This window comes from Sceloporus occidentalis, unplaced genomic scaffold (genome assembly GCF_023333645.1).
Source record: "Sceloporus occidentalis isolate IW3139 unplaced genomic scaffold, rSceOcc1.0.p SCAF_3, whole genome shotgun sequence".
Classification (NCBI taxonomy): domain Eukaryota; kingdom Metazoa; phylum Chordata; class Lepidosauria; order Squamata; family Phrynosomatidae; genus Sceloporus; species Sceloporus occidentalis.
In genome coordinates, this window is record NW_028316983.1 from 128,809,771 (window position 1) to 128,829,646 (window position 19,876).

A 19,876-nucleotide genomic window follows, 5' to 3' on the forward strand; every position below is an offset into this window, starting at 1 on the left:
CTTGCTGTCTCTTTTGTAGAAGAAAGAAAATAAGATTTGGGGGCCATAGCAGACATACATGGATGTGTGTTTGTACATATCAAACACACTCAGCTGAAAAGCAGGAATTCTGGAGAAGGAGAGTAAACTAAAAAGAAGCTACAAGGGGCAACAGTAAAACCTACACCTTCTCCTTCTCAGTGCTTTCCTGGTTTAATAAGCCTTTTCTTTTCATGCTTACTTCCAGTATTGGTGATGGGCAAGGAGATAATGCCATAAAGTAATGTTGTGATAAGAAATAAAAAGGGACTAGTGTCATTTTTGACCTCCACGTTCTCTTTACTGTCCCTGCTTCATAACCAAAGTGCTTTAATAAACATTGTAGCCAAAAGTGTGTATATTAAACACATATGTGCTTCTGCTTACATGTTGAATCAAAGATGCGGTGGAGGCCTTTCCAGGATTGTGCCTCTGCAGAGTGTGTGAGAAGTAGTTTGCTTGTTTGAATGTTTTCTCTTTTTAAAAAGACATCTCTACACATGTCTGCGAGGAAGCATCTTAAAGAGAAGCACTTTAGGGTTACCTGCTCCTTGAGATGCTATTTCATATTTGAAATGTGTTTTGATTTCACAAGGGAAAGCAGTCTGACATATATACTCATCCCTCCCCATTCCAGACTTGGAATCAGTGGTTTTGGTCCTTTGCAGATGGCAAGTGAGCAGCGACAAATTGGCACGTGCGTGCGGGAGCATGCCCCCATTATAACCAATAGGGCTTGAATGTCCACAATATTTCCAATTTGCGGGGTGTGGGGGTGGGTGGAACAGATCCCCCTCGAATCAGGAGGGACGACTGTAATTTCATTTTCTAGTCCCTACCTCATCCTTAACTACATTTGCATTCTGAACTTATACCATACAGAAAGATTTATATTACTTACTGTTTTTGAATATTTGAATTCTGCCTGGAGGTGATGTTTCTATTCATCCTCGGGTGTGTGGCCTGATAATCACTGTGTGAGACCAAGATAAGTGATGATGTTTCTAGCATCTGTGACAAGGTGTTCGTCTTGGTGATGGAGGCAACAAAAAAACACCATGTTTTTAAACTTGTTCTTCTTGCAGAGGGCGATGAAACAGGAGTTATGGACAGTCTGTTGGAGGCCTTGCAGTCAGGAGCAGCCTTCCGTAGAAAAAGAGGACCGCGTCAAGGTAAGGTCTTGCTCACATCCCTTAAAAGCGAGTGTAAAATACAGGTATACTCTTTTCTGAGAACAGAATGAGATTTGCTCTTTGGCCTAGTGTTCTGATTCACAGGTGATCTAACTCTGAACTTTTCTGAAGAATAGACAAAACTAGGAAAGTGCTTGGAAAGAACTTCGTAGCTCACTATCATCAAGCATGACTTTCTGTCATGATGATCGTTGCTGTTTTGGATAAAAGAGCCAATGTGATGTAGAAGATTGTGTTGGCCCTGGAACAGGTATTCAAATCCACAAAGTTCAGTAAGTGAGCTTGGTCAGTCTTTCTTGGTGAGAATAATGTCAGGAAATCTAACTATTTATGCTACTTTGACATTCTTGGTGGAAGAGCAAGCTAAACATAAAATCTATGTGTAGACTAAGAAACTGAATCAGGTTGGAGACATGCAAACCACAAAATAAGCTTGATTCTTAATGAGAGGGGCACCAGGTTGCATATTTTGTCCCTAAATGTGCCCTTCTTTTTCTTCCCACAAGTAAATTAATACCTGTGGAGGAATTAACATTAAAGCACTGTTTGAGAGCAGTGTTCTGGTAAGAGGAAATGGATTAAATGGCCACTCCCTTACTGTCACTTACTGCATTGGTATAATACACAACCATTCCTTTTCAAGACCATGATGGTGAGTGATTAATACTTATTAGAAGCCTTATAATAATTCTTGTAAAATAAACTCAGGCTGGCCTTTCCACTTTGGGAGTAGGTAAAACAGGATGGGAGATGGTGTCAGCAATGAGGTTAGGGAAAAGCATAGATTCGTCTATTTCATCTATCAAGTGCAATGGCTTTCACCGCTTTTGCATGCATAGCTGGAGCACTTCAGTAATTGCTCATTTTTTAGATACCATTAAGCTTTTAAGTGTTAAAAATTCTATAAACATAATACAGTAGCAGGAGGAAAATTGAAAAACAGAAGCTTGCTGCCTTACTATTTGAAGACTGTGGATATGACTTGAATCCACTCATTTTTCCAGCAGGTCTTCCTACCCTCGTTCTTCTTAATAGACAGATGGTCTGCTAGCCAAAGATACACACTGTAATTTGCTAGATCCTGTGAAGCCTTGGAAAAAATCTTGTTCCTTGTGAAACTCTTCTAGGCAGCTGTTCTTAGAAAGCAAAGAACATGCAACAAAGAACAAAGTAATTATTTGGGTCTTTCAATGTCATGATATACAAGCTTGTATATTTAATAAAACTGTATTGACTTAACTGTGCAATAATAACAGAATGAAAACATAAGTACCAAACTGTTACATTGTCCCTGGTTCATTGGATACAATTGGACATCCAGGCTGCAGATTATTTAAAAAGTAAATATAACCTTACCATATCATATTTTTCAGTCTTTCTTACAATCATGAGAAGGCTCTTGGAGAGATCATTTTCAGATCAGCTGATCTTTTCACATAATTTATTCCAGGAAAAGCATAATCGACTGATTCAGACAGAACTGTTGGTATAAAATACTGTATAGTCATTGCCTTGTTAATGTACAAACAAGATTTTTAAAATATTGTTTTCTGCAAAGTAAAAGGTCTTCGCCATACATGGTATATAATTGTGATTTTGTCTGTGTTGATATTTTTAGCTTATTTATGTATAGGAGATAATATGATGTTAGTCTAATTGACCTGTATGATGAAGTATGTCCCCTTATATGTGGATATCTGATTTGTAAGGGATATAAAATTAGATCTTTCTGTAAATGAATCATAGGAATTTCATGTTTAATTTAGTGATGTACAGAGCTTTAGAGATGACATTGCATGGTATTTAAATGCTAAGTGTTGTGAGTATTGAAGAATCTTAGTTTGGATTATAAGTATCCTACTCTGAGGAAAGGAATGGTTATTTGTTTGAATAATAACTTGCTCAGGAAGGGGGTGTTTCAAAACACTATTTATGAGAAGGGAAATATATAGAATTACATTTGTAGCCATTCCCACATTTTACTTTAATGGAGCCAAACCCACCCAAGGAGTTGTCAGGCAGCTTGCAGAAAGTAAGTCAAAACATCACTGATCAGGTAGTTCAACAAAAATGACTTGTTGTGTTGTGACAGCCTGCTCTACAATCCAATTAAGCTGAAATAGTTGGATTTAAGCTGTTATAGTCCCATTTAGGGTCAATGGGATCAAGATGACTTTAAGTCCAAACTGCTTAAGTTAACTGAGTTGTAAAGTAGTCTTGACAAGGGCAGAGTCTTCCTGTTGCTAAGACTGATCTGTGAACGGTTTTTGAGTTACGATGGGATGAAAGGGAAAGTATTCCTAAGACAAAGAGGTCATGAACAAATTAGCATTCAAACAGGTAGGGCAGAGGGTGCATGAATTTCCTTTTTTTGTTGTTTTTGACACGTTAAACATATTCTGGAATGTTTTCACATTGGCACAAAATGCAAATATTTAAGGAAAGACAGCCGTCATTGCCTGATTGTTCACCAGACTTTTAATTGGAACTCAAGTGCTGAACTAAGCAAGAGCTTGCTTACATGGCCTATATATTCCATATTCCTCCTTCTCCCAGGCTGGCTGTGTGCTGTTCTCACTACGCAGCCCAAAAACCCCTATTTATACAATCCTCAGACCCAATTTGGGGTTTCTATCCCTTGTCCTGCATTTTAAAAAAAAACTTACCTTGGCAGCTATAATAGGCAGCTCCTTTCCCATTTATTCACTGTATGGCAACTGACTCATAGGGAAGGCATCTGAACATCATTGCCAGATTTTGTTGCAGTAGGTAAAGGGAAGACTTGGGTGGAATTCAAGGCCCAAATGCTCCATGGACAGTCTGGAATATGCTGGCAAATGTAGACCAGCCCTAAGTGTGGAAAGACCAAACACTATTGGTTTAACTCACATGTCCCACCAAACTATGGTTAAGGAAAGTTCACTTGTTTGGGCGGAATGTTTGTATTGACATAACCCAAAGCAGAAGCATTCTTCCCATGCAGGGACACTGACCAAGGCTTTCACATATTTTGCACCCTGCCTACTCATTCCCATGTGTCTGGCTTGCTTTGCAAAAAATCAAGGCACGTAATATGGCATTGTCTTTTGGCCCTGAAGGCTATTCTGCACCAAATGGGAAGCTCCTGAGAACAGTTTCTGGGATCATAGCAGTTATGTGCATATGAAAGAACAGACAAGATTATTGTTTTGGCTGTACAGAAGAGTGTAGCACATGTAGACTGAAAGGTAGAGTGATGTGTGTCTCACCAGGTGTTATGTTCGATCAAGGACTACTGCTTCTTGGGTTTTCTAATCCCTGACAGGATTTCCTGTGTACAGGTAGAAGCACTTCACAGGGTTTGCCAGGGGACAAGCGACATGATAATAAGGAATAGGGAGGCCTAGTGCTGGTAGTAGGATAATAGAGATGAGAGAAAGAAACTAAAGTAGCTCCCAAGTAAAGAACTCCATTGAGGTGGTGTTCTGGGTTCTTTTAAAATAGGACCAAGAATCATGTGGCACCCTAGATAGTGTTGAACTGTACCTCCCAGCATTCTTCAACACTGGCTATATTAACAAAGGCTGCTGCATATTGCAATTTCATGACACTTTGAGACCTAAGTAATTCTCCCTCTTCTTTAGACTGTCATGAGCAAAGTGCACCCTGGGGCTGCAGGCACCACCACCACCCGCAAGATGGAGGCCTTCAACACATACAGAATCCCCAGACTGACCATTTTTGGTGGGGGGGGGGGAGGGTGAATTGCTGCTCCTGGGAACTACCAGGGGCAACAGTTTACCTATGTATGTATGTATGTATTTATTTATTTATTTATTTATTTATTTTAAATGAAAACTAGCTATTTTTGAGAACCAGAGCAGAATGTCCACTTTGTGTAGGCTTTTGTTTTGTTTTTCATAAGTCTATACAGCCCCAAGAAGGCATAAAAATTGCCCCTGGGCCTGTGGGCTTGTGATCTTCTCCTCTTTAATAGGCCAGAATTTTAACACAGCTGTGAAAGGACAGCAGTATACCCACCAAAAACAAAAGATGATTGGAAATTTAATTGCATGTGTGAAAAATGTGGATAAAAAAGAATAGACAAATAATCCCTCAAAAGATCAAGACTGAATCTCCTTTGTCCAGAATTCTGAAATACAAAATATTCCAAAAACCAAAACATTTTCATGGGTGGCTGGGAATAGTGTCACTTATGCTTCCTGATGGTTCAGTGTACATAAACTTTGTTTCATGCACATTATTTAAAATTCTGTATAAAATTACCTTTAGGCTTTGTGTTTAAGGTGTATATAAAACAGATTTTTTTCAAGATATCTCACTATGTACATATATACAAATATAGGTATTCCAAAATCCAAAATCTAAAACATCACTGGTCCCAAGTATTTAGGATAAGTGAGACTCAGCCTGTACCATCATATTGCTAATCGGGGGCTGTGATCGAGAGGGAGCGATTTACAAATGTACTTTCCCTCCCAAGTCTCCTGGTTAATAGAACAGGATTGAAATGGGCTGAGGCTGGTTTGGCTTTTAAAACAAAGATCCACAGTGCAAAACAATGCCCATGTTCCAGCACAAGTCAATCTTCTTAAGTCAAACTCCAATCCCAGATCCTGTGCTCAGCTACATGCATATATTTTGTGTTTGATTGAGCTTCATGTAAAACTACTCCAGAATCATGAGACTCAACGTAGAAAGAACACGAACGCCTCTCTTTGCTGCTAATACTTGTATCAGGTGCACCAGTTGTGTTAAAACATCTTTTTTAAAATGAAGAATTAGCTTAAAATATTTTCCCCGCTGTTGACATCTCTCACCTTCTTCACAGATGATGGGGGAGGAGATGCTAAAGAACCCCAGAAGTCATCAGGTTATAGGAGTATGTATAAATATTAGGACTGTGAAGAGAATTTGTGGGGCCCAGAACATACATTAAAATAGGAGTCAGACCTCTAATGTTGGAAGCATTTAGAAATACTCACACTAGATTCTAGTGAAAACGAATGGTATCTAAAAAACCATTTATATACCTACATACATACATACATACGTACCAGTGCCATACTGCCATGTGTGGTTATAACACATATTATATGTGTCTTTGTTTATTTGTACTACTTCAACAAAAGCAGTTAATAATGCCTAAATGAACCCAAATGAATCTTGCAGTGCACAGGAAAGGTGGATATGAAGACAGGAGGGTCATGTTGCAAGTTTATACTGGATGCTTGGGCTCTCTCCTCGTTGTGGGAGAGGCAGGAGGAGCATTGGTGCACACAAATTGTGGCTGATCCCAGACCAGTAGAGCCTATCAGTTATATTAAATGTTACTTGTGATACTACATAAGTGTCATGTTGTTCAACAAGTAGGTCTTACTACTTGAGGTAATTTTGTGAGGTATTTCTAATAAGGGTTGAGCTTACATGGGCTCTCACTGCTGACTAGTCTCTAAATTTCAAGTAACCTTCTGTCTCATTGCATTCTGGAGCGCAAACAATACTGGGTGAAATGGAACTGTGTTGCAGCAGCAGTTTCATATATTCATATGAACATCTCCCCCCCCCCCCCCCCCATAAAAATCTATATTACAAGTTCACTTTTATTTTCTGTTTAGGCAACTATGAGTCTAAATTTCCAGGTTTGTATGTGTTCATTGAGCTGACTCAATGAGATATATAAGAAGTATACCAGTGATTTCTGTGTACAGGGAATATTTCTTGTTTCAAGATCTACTGTTGTTAAAATTAATGTACCATCATCCTGAGGATTTGAGATGTTGCTTCCTTATACGAAGTCTTGGGAGAAGGAGGGTTATATCATCCTATCACTGGAGCAGAATAACAGCATATAGTTCTAATTGGCTCTGATCTTTGACTCTCTTTTTGCTGACCAGCAGCTGTCTCTATTCAGTGATGCTGGCAGCTTCTTGATAGGATGTATTGGAATGAAAAAGCAGACGGGCTTCTATGGCTACCACTGAATAGCCTAAACGACCATTGTTAGGGAAGTCAGCAGGAAGATTGTTCTCACTAGTTCATTAAAAAAAGGCATGCCAGCCACTGGCTGCTTGTAAGATGGAGAGAGGACAATAGCCCTGTGTTTGTCCCCCTGCAGCTTGTCTCTGCAATTGTCCTGCGGTCATGGTTTCAGCCTGATGATTCAGATGGCCTTCTGATTTTGATTACTCATCTCATCCTCTCTTCCGCAGCCTTGACATCATGCAAACCATCTGCTCCTGTGGTTATGAAGACAATAAAAGAGTGAACCAATTAATGCATTTCCCCTGCCTTGGCTCTATTTATATAGCCTCCAAACTTTAGAAGGCAACTCCCACCAGGAGAGGGCAGTGGTGTGCTATAGTAGGGGGCCTCACTGGCACTTCCCCATTGAAAAAAAAACGCTCCAGTGTTTTGAGCTGTTGCCTTTTTTTCCTGATGGGAAACTGACTTCCTCTCACTACCAGTAGTTGCTGAAAGAAGGATCATCTTCTGCCTTCTGTCGATTGGTTTGCCTTATTTCAATCTCCTCCTCGTCCAACCTGCCAATGTTTTGTTGGAGTGAGCCTCAAATTCTGCAGCTGTTCTGGCCATGTACCACTTGGGGCTGCAAGTGGAGGCTTCCATGATGGAATTCTCTTCTATACCAGAATCACCATCATCAGCATCACCCCTGCATGAAAACCAGTATATCAGGGAGAAGAGCATACATTCATGTACTGTATCTCCTGAATAGCCTGAAAAGTGATGCGTCCGAGACATGGGTTTAACACTGTGAAAATTTAAGTCTTAGTTAGAGTTCTTCCCGTCATTGGATACTCATGAGCAAATTATTTTGGTTCCATTTGTGGAGCTGGAGAATGGCTTGGTTATCTGATTTATGTCCTGGCTTGAGCAATTGCAGTCTTTCCTGACAAGCACATGCTAGTGAACTGCAGGGCACATGACTGGTTTTCCTCCTCTCACATTTATGGAAAAATGGGACCACAGAGCTGCAAGGCTCCATTTTGAACAGATGTGAAGCCATGGGGCTCTAGTATTATGCAAAAGTATCTCCTGATGTTTCAGAACTCTTGCTTAGGGGGAGAAGGGGGACATAGTTTTTGAGCATTCTTAGCAAGTAATCTGATAGGCACTTTTTTTTTATTTCCTCGCAGCAAACTCTCTCCTGTCCCTTTGTGAGATGGAGGAGGATACACCTGAGCGGGTAACCCCTGGGCATGTTCATGTTCCTTCCTCCCTCTCCCTCCATTTGTGTGTCACCTTCTCATAGACTATAGAAAAGGAAGTTGGGAAGAGGCGACTGACATTTAGGCAGACTCAGATGTCGGTTCAGCACTCTCCCAGAATGCCTGCCTTGACTTGTTCCTCTAAAGTGTGGTCCATCCTCATTTCCTTTTTCATCGTGACATGTGCTGTTTGGAGGACCAGTAGGCCACCCTCCTGTGTTTTCTTTGCCCTTCTGAGGACGTTTCCCCATTGTTGTCTACCTTGTCATTTGATTCCCTCCTTGCTGGTTGTGGTCTTCCCGGCTTCCTTACTGCAGTGATCCATCATGCAGGCAATGTGGCCAGCTGACAGCTCCTATATATTCTCTTCTTTTATTGCTTCAAATATTTATGACCCAGTATCTCTCTAACCTGAGTTCTACAAGCCCCAATTCAGGACATATTTCTCAAAAATTGCCCTTCGGTGGTAGGATGAGGGTTGTGATCAGGCAAGGCTGTTAAAGGAGGGTACAGAGCACATGAGGGAATGGGACTAATTAGGAACTGTGGTTAATAAGCAACAGAATTGTAGAGAAAGGATTTACACTGCAGTTTTCTCAACTCCAGTCTTTCTCTCGAGGATTAAATTAAAAGTGAAAACACAGATTATTGTATGGTATAGCATATTTGTGTGACAACAACACAGTGCATTACATGAAATTCTATTCAGATTTCCTCGTCTTTTTTCTGTTTAATGAAAAGCTGCTGCCAAAGGCTGCAATCGGAAGTGGGGGGAAAAGACTGGGCAGTCTTTTTTCTTGAGGCATTTTTTCCTAATATTGTGTTGTGGGGGAGGGAAATATGTGGAACCTTTTATGAAAAGGGCAGTGGGAAGAGATGCGTGCAATTCCGTGTATCGTGAAATTTGCATGGAGCAAAGCCAATAGCAGGAGAAATAGTAGTAGTAGCAATAGCGGTAAGTGTTTTTGCAATCTCTCAGGCAGATGAAATCACCATAGATTGAGGAGCTAATTTCTGATGAATCTTTACAAATGAAAGAAGAAAATATTGTGCCACGTACATGAAAAACCTGAGAACCTGTACAGAACAGGAGAAGAACTAAAGTGACTCCAGTAGTAAGAAAGTTAGGAACAGCTCCTTGATTGTTGGGTACTGCAGTGTGTAGACAAAGTGCCTTGTTGCACATGTCTTCCTGGTAGGGAAGGTCATGGCCAGTGACAGAAGGCATCTCATATTTGGAGTCACCATTCTTGTCCCACTTTCTTATTGTTTCCAAATGTCTGTTCTTGTCTTTGAAAACACATTTCTGTCAAACACACCAAAAATATGCCCTTTCTTTGTCTGTTGAAATGAACTCTTCATGGAACTGCAGCTTCTTAAATCAGTGCCTCAGCGACTTCCTTGTCCTCCCGTGTTTCTCTTACTCCCAAGCAGAGATGTTTTCTCTAAAAATCTGTGTGTAAGCACATTTATGTGCATACACATATAGTGCAATGCCACACTGTAAAAGGTCTGTGTACATTGCATGAGTATTAATCTGTATAATATATGTGTCTATGATGTATACTATTCATTGGTGCATGGTATGAGGAATAGACTTGCTTGCAGGCTGTTTGAGCACTAAGAAGGTGAGATGTCTTTGCATGATAGTTGTATAGGTGTTTCTCCCTTTGCATGTTGCAGTCTGTTGTCATCTACTGTCAGGAGAACTCTTGGCAGGCTAACCATAATGATTTCTTATCTCTCTCTATAGCTGAGCCTCAAGCCAAAGCCCCATATGATGCTTAGAATTTATGATCTGGTTAATTTGGTTAACAAACATTTTCACAACTAACAAATGTTCTTTTTCAGCATCATGTCTATTCTGACTCCTTACAAATTGAAAGCTTTTTAGATTCCTTGGGTACCTCTGATGTGCAGTGGAGACAGATTGCTGAGCAGACTTCAAGCTCTGTCTGAAACCCATTGCCTAACATGCTTGCTGTTCCCTCTAAGAAATGCAACCTGCCTCCTTTTTTTCTGTTAAAAGGTGGTACCCAGACTTGAGGCTCAACTTGAAACTTGAAGGTAGAGATTTGAGACTTCACCCAGTCTCAAGTCTTGGACTAAAAGACATGAATACATCACTGGGTCTATGCCTAATGGGTCCAGGCATTGAAGCATTTGCTGGTGCATTCTCTGGAGTACAATATTTTTTATCAAAGCTTTGGCTGTGCAGAAGGGTATTATAAAGGGAAAGAGATCACTGATCCAAGCCATTTGAGATTCAGTCTTTGTGGCAACAGATAGTTGCAAGCAAGCAAGCAAGCAAACAAATGAACAAAAATAGCCGGCAAGTGTAAGTGTATGATTCAAAAGGACCAGAGTATTGATTGACATTTTCAATGTAGTGAGATGTGATGATACAGTTTAAAACTAACCATATTTATATTCTGGCAAACATCCATTGCTCTTTACGGTCCATGCTAAAACATGTGTCTTTGCATGTGCCTCAGGGATGTCTTTGCTTAAAAAAGATAAGTGTGCCTCTTTTTGAAAGCTGTATGTTAATAGGAGACTGCATTGCCATGTTTCCTGTTACTTAAAATTCTTGATATGAATCATGATTAACTGAAGTATTTGTGTATCCATGTGACTCAAGCATTGCCTCTGAAAACAGAGGATCATTTCTCTTGGACATTTTGCAAAGTGAGTTTGATGTCACCCCTAGTTATACTTCAGTTATGCAACCCGTGATATAACAAAATTAGATCAGTTGTGGTCCATGTCCTATAGCCCTTTCTCCAATCTATGAAGCCAAAAGTAAGTTTTTGGGTTTGCTTTTTTGTTTTATGAGGGTTTGGGACTGTTTTCCTTCTACTTCCAGGCTAGTAATATTAACACATGAAATGTTTGGATGCATCAAAGTTTTATCAAGGAGCACTTTGTGGCATCATCCCTTGCTGAACTCAGACATAGTGACACATGATGACAGCGGTTCCCAACCTGTGTTCCATGGATCCCTTAGGGCTCTGTGAGTGAAAAAGGTTGGGAACCCCTGCATTATGGTATATCTACACCTCAGGTATAGGAAGAGTGCAAACCACAGGTAGACTTCATCTCCTATATTACCATGCTCAGCCCTGAAAATTAGGGGTGAAATTGTCCCCAAATTGCTCGAACTGTTGCAAAACCACAAAACAAATAACCTTCCTCCCTAAGAATTCAGCTGTTTGATTAATTTTGCCTCTGACATCCTCATGGAACATGGGGAGTTAAATTTGCCTGCCAGTTTTGGCACAGTTTAACACCCTGTTGTAAAGGTGGAAGCTGAGCAGAGTCTTAAGCTAACATGGTCCCAGAGGTAAATGAGAAACATGATTTTGAGGATTTTAACTTACATTTGAAAGTGGTGTCAGAGCCCTGGACAGTGATTGATCTTGACTATAGTTATAAACTCAACTTCACAAACCAAGGTTTGAAGTTAACTTAAACTGACTTAAATATAATTGCAGGTCACCTAGGGGATAGAGAGATAAGAAAGAATGCACCCTTTCCTATTCTTCCTCTGTGTATTGTTTGCCTTGAGACAAAGAGGGCAAACAGAATTGACTGGGATATTTTCTTAATTCTTTTCTGGTGTCTTGTCTGTCCATTTCCAGTAGCATGTGGGCATCCTACATTATCCTCAGAGTAGACCCATGAATGAGGTTGTATCATCTCAGCATTTTATATTTATGTGATGTTCAATATTCTTTCTTGGTCTCTACTCATTTGTGGATTAATAGAATCATGATTTCCAACAGCTAATTCACACAATTAAAAACGTGTTACACTAGATAGCCTTGAATTAAAGTGTTCCTGTGTTTGAGCTCTCCTGGATTAGTCCACTATGTATATGACCCACCAAGTCTCTACCAAAAGGTTTACTTTTCAGCCGGAGACCTAATTGCCTAGATGTACATGCCTCACAGTAATGCTGGTATTGTTAAAAGGCAAAAGCAAAGAAGACAATTGGGTATAAGATTGGGTATGAGGGAGAGACAGCATTTCAGCATTTTTAATGTAGGTTTTCCCCCTAATTTCTGAAACAAATCCTTCTTTTTTTCCCTTTTTTTACATCTTGAGGCTATCTTTTCATATCAGCTGCTAAAAGGCATAATGGGAACTTTGGGATAAAAAGCTAGCATCTCTTTACACTTCTTCACTGAGAGTGAAGACATGATCATATGTTCACAAAAAAGAGGATGATTTGAAAGAGAGGTCTCTGCACCATTCATTCTTTACTTCTGCTAAATAGACTTGTTTCAAAGACCTGCAAAGATTAGTCAAACAGAGGTGACAGCATGATGAACGAAAAAGGTGTTCTTAATATCATGGAGCTGATGACTTTCTTTAAAGTAGTGGTTGTCAGCCTTTGGTTCTGCAGATGTTTTAGACTTTCCTTTGGGTTTCTGGGAGCTGAAGGTGAAAACTGCAGGAGGATCAAAGGTTTGTGCTTTAAAGTGATGATTTTGTTTCATGCTTGAATCACAGGAGTTTTGCAGAGATGATGATTAATCACTATGAGCTTTTTGGGGAGTGGGTTGCATGCAGAAAAAAATCCCATTCTCATATATTGGAATGGATAGAGAGCTGGAAGCACAGAACAAGTAAAATGACTGGAAAAGAAAACAATATATGTTTTTTCACAAGGATCCTAATCAAACCTTTTCCCCCTCCCCACTGAGGTCCTCCTGTAAGACTAACTTCACTTCATCTGCTCCTTTTTTATTTTTTAAAAAACTTTATTTTTAATATTTCAAAATTTTTTAAAAATCGATTCTACATAACTCTAAAAACATTCGAATTATTCTATTACAATCCTAACCAAGCAAAATACATAATATAACTTCCATATGTCATCCCAATAACAGGCCTTGCTACATCATGTTATCTAAGTGTCTTATTTTTCATCTCTATCTAAAAAAGATATATATATGTCCAGAAAGAAAGTCTGTGCAACTAGATATCAATTCTGTCATCAAAAAATGTTCATCTGGAACATACAAGTTCAATTAAGCTACTTTTTTTCCACACCACCATCCCTTATTTCCACCTCATTATACAAAACCTAGTTATCAGAGCCCATTCTTCCTCAATTTGTTTTGTATCTTTTTGATTCAAGAGAGCTGTACGTTTGTCCATTTCTATCATCTCCATTAATTTTATCAGCCAATCATCTATACTTGGTATAGCTTTGTTTTTCCAGTTTTGGGCCATTGCTTCTTTTTGTGACAAAAATACTGTACACAGTCCCTATAGCAAATAACTCCTGGCTTTTGCTGTTCACAGTGCTACCTGTAACTCCAGGATCAAATCATTAAAAAGGAAAATGATTTCAAAGCCTGTAAAGGCTTCTTTGTTCTTTCAAAAAAATAATTTCTAGGCTGCTTTGCTGTTGAGAAATTATACTTTTGAAAGCTCCACACAACCCCCCTCCCCCCCCCCCCCCAAATCACGGCTTTACTGTATCCCTGTATGTTTATGGTCACCTAAGGTTGCCCATGTCCTCTGTCAGATTGTTGCACGTTGTTATGTCTAGTAAGAGCAATTAGAAAATGAAGAGGTTGTTTGAGGCATGTTGGCTGATGTATTAACTATTTTATTCTATCTTCTCTCCATCCCCACTTAGGAAAACATAGCAGATGGTATCAGTAGGCCCTGCAATATAGGTTTCCTCTGGACCTCCTTTGATATCTCACCACTTGTTTTTCTTTCTCCCCCCCACCCCAGCAAACAGAAAAGTTGGCTGTGCTGTCACCTCATTGTTAGCTTCAGAGCTGACCAAGGAAGATGCCCTCGGTGGATACAAGGCAAACAAAATGCTCAAAAAGGATGAGGATGGAGAAAGCCTTGCTGGAGAAGCTCCTGATGAAACCACACAAGGGGCAGGCAGTCGTCAGAACTAGTGTTGAATGCCAGGGATGGGACCAAAGCCTTTGGCACAAGAGACATTTTACAGAGGAATTGAAACAACACTGAGTCACTTTGTAATCTTTTAAAAATTTTATTTTATTTTTCATGGGCACGAAGAGACAAGTGATGTAATCAGTTCTGCCTTGCTCCCTCTAGGGCTATTTTGCAACATCTCTTCAGCTTTTTGTTACCATATACCATATACCATCTTGAATTTGCCATCTGCCTTTCTCAGAATCAGAACTGCAAAGCTTTTTGCTGAGCATGCACCATGCTTGGAGCAAAAGTGACAGGTGCTCCTGTGATGGCTCCATCCCCTGCAGGCAGGGGTAGGGGGAGGAGTATAATCTCAAGAGGGGGAAGGAAGCCAAGATGAAGAGCCTGAAGGCCAGTACCGGACCTTTGCACACACATTTCCCTGCACTGATGTTGCCAAAGCAGAAATGCAACAAACTGCCTTAACCAGGACTTTTTAAAGCTACTCTTAACATGGGGCAGCTTGGGCTATTGGCATATCTCACAGGCCTCTTCACCTCCCCCTCGTCCCTCCCAAAAAGGCTCCCCTCCAGCAGTGCTGGTGGTCAGTATTGGTCATTCCTGCAGTGATCCATAGGAGGAAACTTCATCAGGCATCTAAGATGGAGTACTTCCCACCCTGCATCCTAAACAGCTCTGCTGTTCAGCATTTGCTTTTCTCACTTGCTGCCCAGTGCTAGAAAAGGAAAAGGTCTCTTGACTGTTTCTGGGCATGATGGGGAATGTTGTCTTTTCCCCCCCTCTCTTTTGCATTGAAATGATTTTTTTTTTTTTGCTGCTCTGCTGTGCTGCTATTTCTACCTTTTTACATGAACTCTTCCTGCCCTCTTTAGAACTGATGATAATGGTACCCCATTAAGAGAAAGTGGTGGCTTGTTCTCTGTTAACTAGCTGGAGGGGCAGCATGCTGCATCTACCTCTGCAAGTTTTTGAGCCAAGAGGAATAATGTCTGTGGTTCTGCAGTGCACAGCTTTGGGGATGAAGTGTTCTGTCTCATCATGCCTGAGCAAATGTGTTTACTGCTGCCCCAAAGGAATGCATCCTGGGTTGTGATTCTCTGCTACAAACTACTCATGCTGGACTTGCTATTGGAAGAATGTGTTCATTTATTGATATGTGGCAAAATCTCTTGTGTAACTGAAGCACAAAGTCTGGAAGTTGCCCCCTGAGCCTCCAAGGCCTATTTGCTTTTGCAGATGCTGTGCCATGTGCAGACCAACATATCCAATTTCCATGTGGTGGTGGAAGAGCAGTGAAATCTCCAAAAGTGAGACATCACTTTTGCAAATGTATCTATTTTTCTATCAGATTTTGTTTTTAAAAGGAAATTTAGTGGAGGTAAAATGAAAATATCTCAAATACATGCATTTTCCTGGAATTCTTCTTTTGTACTGTTGTATCCTCCAACACCGTTCACCTATGGGAGCCAGATTATCCACCCCCAGCATGCTTTTGCATTTGGACCTCCTTGCGTCAGTCATGACACTCTACTTACATATCATGTAACTTTGCCAAAAAAAAACAACACCCTCTTTCATTATCATTATGGGTGTCCTCCTGCCTGTTCTGCTGTGGTAGGCTAGAAGCATCACTCTACAGAGATCTGATAAGTGCCATCTCTCCCAGGAGTTTAGGTTGGATGTAAATCATCTTCATTCCTTGGATTGGGTACTATCTGGCATTCACTGGCCTCAGCACAGTAGCCACCTATTTGCTGAAGCATATTTTGCAATGCCAGATGGTCCTAAAGCAGTATAATTTTTAAATGTTATCTGTGCACACTCTTCTATCTGCAGTCTTTTGAAACTCCTCGCCCATTTTAATTTTTGAATATCCATCGTATAATGTGTTGGGATAAATGTCTGAATGTTTGCCTTCATGTAGGAGTGCGGACAGCCTCGGATGAATGTGGTGAATACCTCAAAACTACACTGACGGGTGCTGATAATCATTTAATGTGTTTCCCAATGTGAGGAAATTGCTGTCTGGTTTGTAAAATGCGTTTTTAGATTGTCAGCATTCACGTGCTGTCATTTACAGTTTTTTTGAACATCAGTGCATAAAAATATACATATATAAAAGCTAAAAGCATCAGATGGTCACAATGTGGAGAAAGTAGAATGGTGCAAAGGTCTATATTCTTCAGGCCCACCTCCCCTGGGATTCAGGTCTCTGTCCTATCCTCCCCCCACCCCCAAAATTTATGCAGAGTGACAATCAGGCCCCAAGAGCCAGGGATGCACTTGCAGAACTGGTCTGACATGCTCTGGGAAGGTTTGGACTCATTTCTAGAATATCACTTGCACTCTTCCCTATTTCCAAGCGGAAACATGAGTTTTGAAACGGATATTTCAGAAGGAATAAGAGCACATGATCAAAGTAGATTATTCCCAAAACTAATTAAATATTTCGGGCAAGTAAATCTCTGGATCTTGGCCAGAGCCACCACTATCAAGGTGGAAGCAAAAAGGCATGAGAAAATAGAACCTGCCCCATCATGATTGCAACAACATCAAGAAAAGGATTCTGAATCTCTTGCCCCCTTCCTCTTGCTAAACAGAAAAGGCATCCTCCTTCCTTTGGCATATTCAGGGCAGGGTGGCACAGACAAGTAGGCTGGGGATAGGGCTGTGCCCTCTGGGATATTGATAGCCTGTGTTAGCATTGTCATAATTTTCACTATATGTTGACATGTGGCAAAAGAACATTTTTCTGCCACTTAAGGACCTACGTTCTGTATCCCGTCTATTCCTATTTCACTTTCTCTATCTTTCACTTTTGATCCCTTTTCTTTCCCTCCTTGTTACATCTCCCATTTCTTCTCTTTCATGTTCTCTGCCCATTATTTCTTCTCTAACCACACATGAAACAGCTTACAGCACTGTCTTCCTTCAACCACAAATACAGTATATGCACACAGCATACCTCCACTCTGTCTCCCTTCTCTTCCCACCCACTCCTCCTTTTCTCTCTCCCTTTCCCTCCTACTGGGTTCTCTGGGGCACAGTTTCACTCCCACCTGTAGAGTCCATACATGAGTCTTAATTTTTACCCTCACTGAATTCACTTTTATGAAAGACTATATCAAGCTGTATTTAAAGACTCCTCACAGCAAAAGTGAGTGCTGTATAAGTAAACAATCCATTACAGCATTTGTTGTACAGAAGCAGACTCCCACCTGGAGTTGTCAGCTTCTTCAAGGAAGAGAGTTGCTTGCACTCAGTAGTTCTTACAGTCTTTGCCTTCCTCCATGGTAATGGAAAGAAGAAGAGTAAGCATTGCACAGCTGAGACAGCAATACACCAGGCTCAATAGTATCAGGTGCTAAGGGCAGATTTGGCCTCTGCAAATGCAGCTTTCATTAAGGTTCTGTAACAGTGACCAGCCTCATTCAGAGGTAGATGTTTTTGAGGATGCTGAGGAAGCAGTAGTCTTCTCCCTATCTCTGTGGATGGAATAGGCAGGTCTTGCTCTCCATTACTGCCTCCAGATTTCCCCCTAGGTAAACATGCAAGCATCATGCAGAAGAAAATAGATGGATCTGATTAGGGAATCTGAGCCTATCATCTCTCTGCCTCTCCCTGAGATCACCAGTGCCATTGGTGACACAAGAATGGATCTGCTCCTGTAAAAACTGCCTGTCCAGCCAGCATTTCATTTTCATCTTTAGGAATGGACACATCCAGAAGATACTCAGCAGCATTTTTGAGATAGTGAATTTGGCCCATGACCCAGATGCTAACATTTGACAATATCAGGGGCAGGTTTTGTTTTCCCACATGTAGCTTCAATCTGCTTCTATTTGATCAGACAATTATTTTCATTGCTGCTGCTTTTTGTTGTTTCTGTTGAAGAAAGTATTCAACCTCTTTCCCCCTAACTCTTTCATTTTTTGGTCAGATTTTCAAACAACTTGATAATGACACTCAGCCTAAATTGGGGGTTAGAAATTGTTTCCATGGAGTGGAGGGGGTAGTAAATAAATAAATAAACCAGTGAACTCCCAAGCTACTTTCCTTATGCCCTTCCTGTTTACTAAGCATGGGAAGAAGGTACCATCTTCCCTAGTCTTTGCTCATTCTGGGGAACTGTTCCTTCACCTGGTCTGAACTAACTAAAACAAAGGCTGAGCTGTCAGACAGTAATCTCTTTTCCATTCAGTTTTAAATCACGATTTCTACAACCACAGCAGAAATCTGGTGGTCCCCTCCCTCTTTGCTCTTGATGTGAGGACAAGAGATTCAGACAGAATGGAGGGGGGGGAGAGAATGGCAGATGGTTGAGGCAAATCTAGGAGAGTACATTGACAGTATAGAAGAACTATAGGCTGGTTTCTGCCATTCCTTGTGCACTGAAAGACGGCCTCCCTGCCTTCATCTGCAGTATGATAACAAATAGATTGGTAAGATTGTGACCAACATGTTTTCATTCATGTAGACACCAACCAGGAGCTTATATTGACCTGGTGCCAGTAAGAGTTTCACCCTTCTGTAAGAAAAGGTGGACAGATTTATGTCTTCACTGCAGTTGTTTGGCTTCCAGAGATTATTTCAATGCACATAGAGCCACATGACTAGATCTGCCATCTCTGTGTTTCATGTCTAGTAGCTTGGATGAGCATCTGCTCTTTGTTGGTCTGACTATGGCCCTGAAGTTCTGCATTCCTCCACATGCCTCTTCCAAAAGGTGCGAAGTTTGAAGGTTGTGTTTTTTAAAGGAACTGCTTCCCAACAGAGAGAAATGAAATTGTCTGTTATAGATTGCCTACAATTTCTTGGTGGGAAATGGGTGGAGTTTTCTATACAGCAGTTTGAAAATTGCCTCCAAGTCCTTCCAGGATGTTGGCATTGGAGAGGCATTCTTTGTAACTTCAACTTCTCCGGCCCCCCTCCCCAAATGCCAATCGTGTGCCACTGGAATTTTTCAATTTTTATTTTTTTATTGTAGAATATTTTTTGTTATCTTTCATAAGGGTACCCATAACAATTCAGAGTGTATTAGTTCCCTTCCCTCAAAACAAAGTTGTGACACTGGGATCTTTGTAACTTTTATTTTTAATGGAATTCTGTTAAGTTATATTTCATAAGGGAAAAATTATAATTGATAGTATATTGGGTATTTGGGTTGTAATCATATCTAATTTTGTTCAAAACTGTTAATTAAAAAAATTCCTTCCCATGTCTTTTTTATTTCACTTAGTAATGCTATGGAGCCACACGTTACTGTAATTCAGAGAATGCAGGAGACATCCTATGGGGCTGACCTGCCACCAACACACTTGGCCCCTCTATTTGTAAATTTAGTACATGTTAATATCAGAATTATTAATGTATCCAAGTTATCTCTTCACAGATGATCCCTGGTCATTTGTTTTTGAAATGTCAGTTTAAAAAATGACAATGTTCCCATGGAATGACAATCCAGGATCCTAAAAAATGCTAGCTGGAGGGTATGGCAACATG

At 40.4% G+C, this 19,876-nt stretch overlaps 1 protein-coding gene across 1 annotated transcript in view; it reads left to right on the forward strand.

Annotated features, from left to right (window-relative positions):
• The window catches only part of DIAPH1 (diaphanous related formin 1), a 114,706-nt gene extending 95,110 nt beyond the window's left edge, over nucleotides 1–19,596 (forward strand). Inside the window, exons 26-27 of the mRNA XM_089516182.1 lie at nucleotides 1,104–1,190; nucleotides 14,195–19,596. Of these exons, the coding sequence (XP_089372308.1) occupies nucleotides 1,104–1,190; nucleotides 14,195–14,370 (263 nt within the window). The 3' untranslated portion in view covers nucleotides 14,371–19,596. The remainder of the gene's footprint in view (nucleotides 1–1,103; nucleotides 1,191–14,194) is intronic.
• The last annotated feature ends 280 nt before the right edge of the window (nucleotides 19,597–19,876 follow it).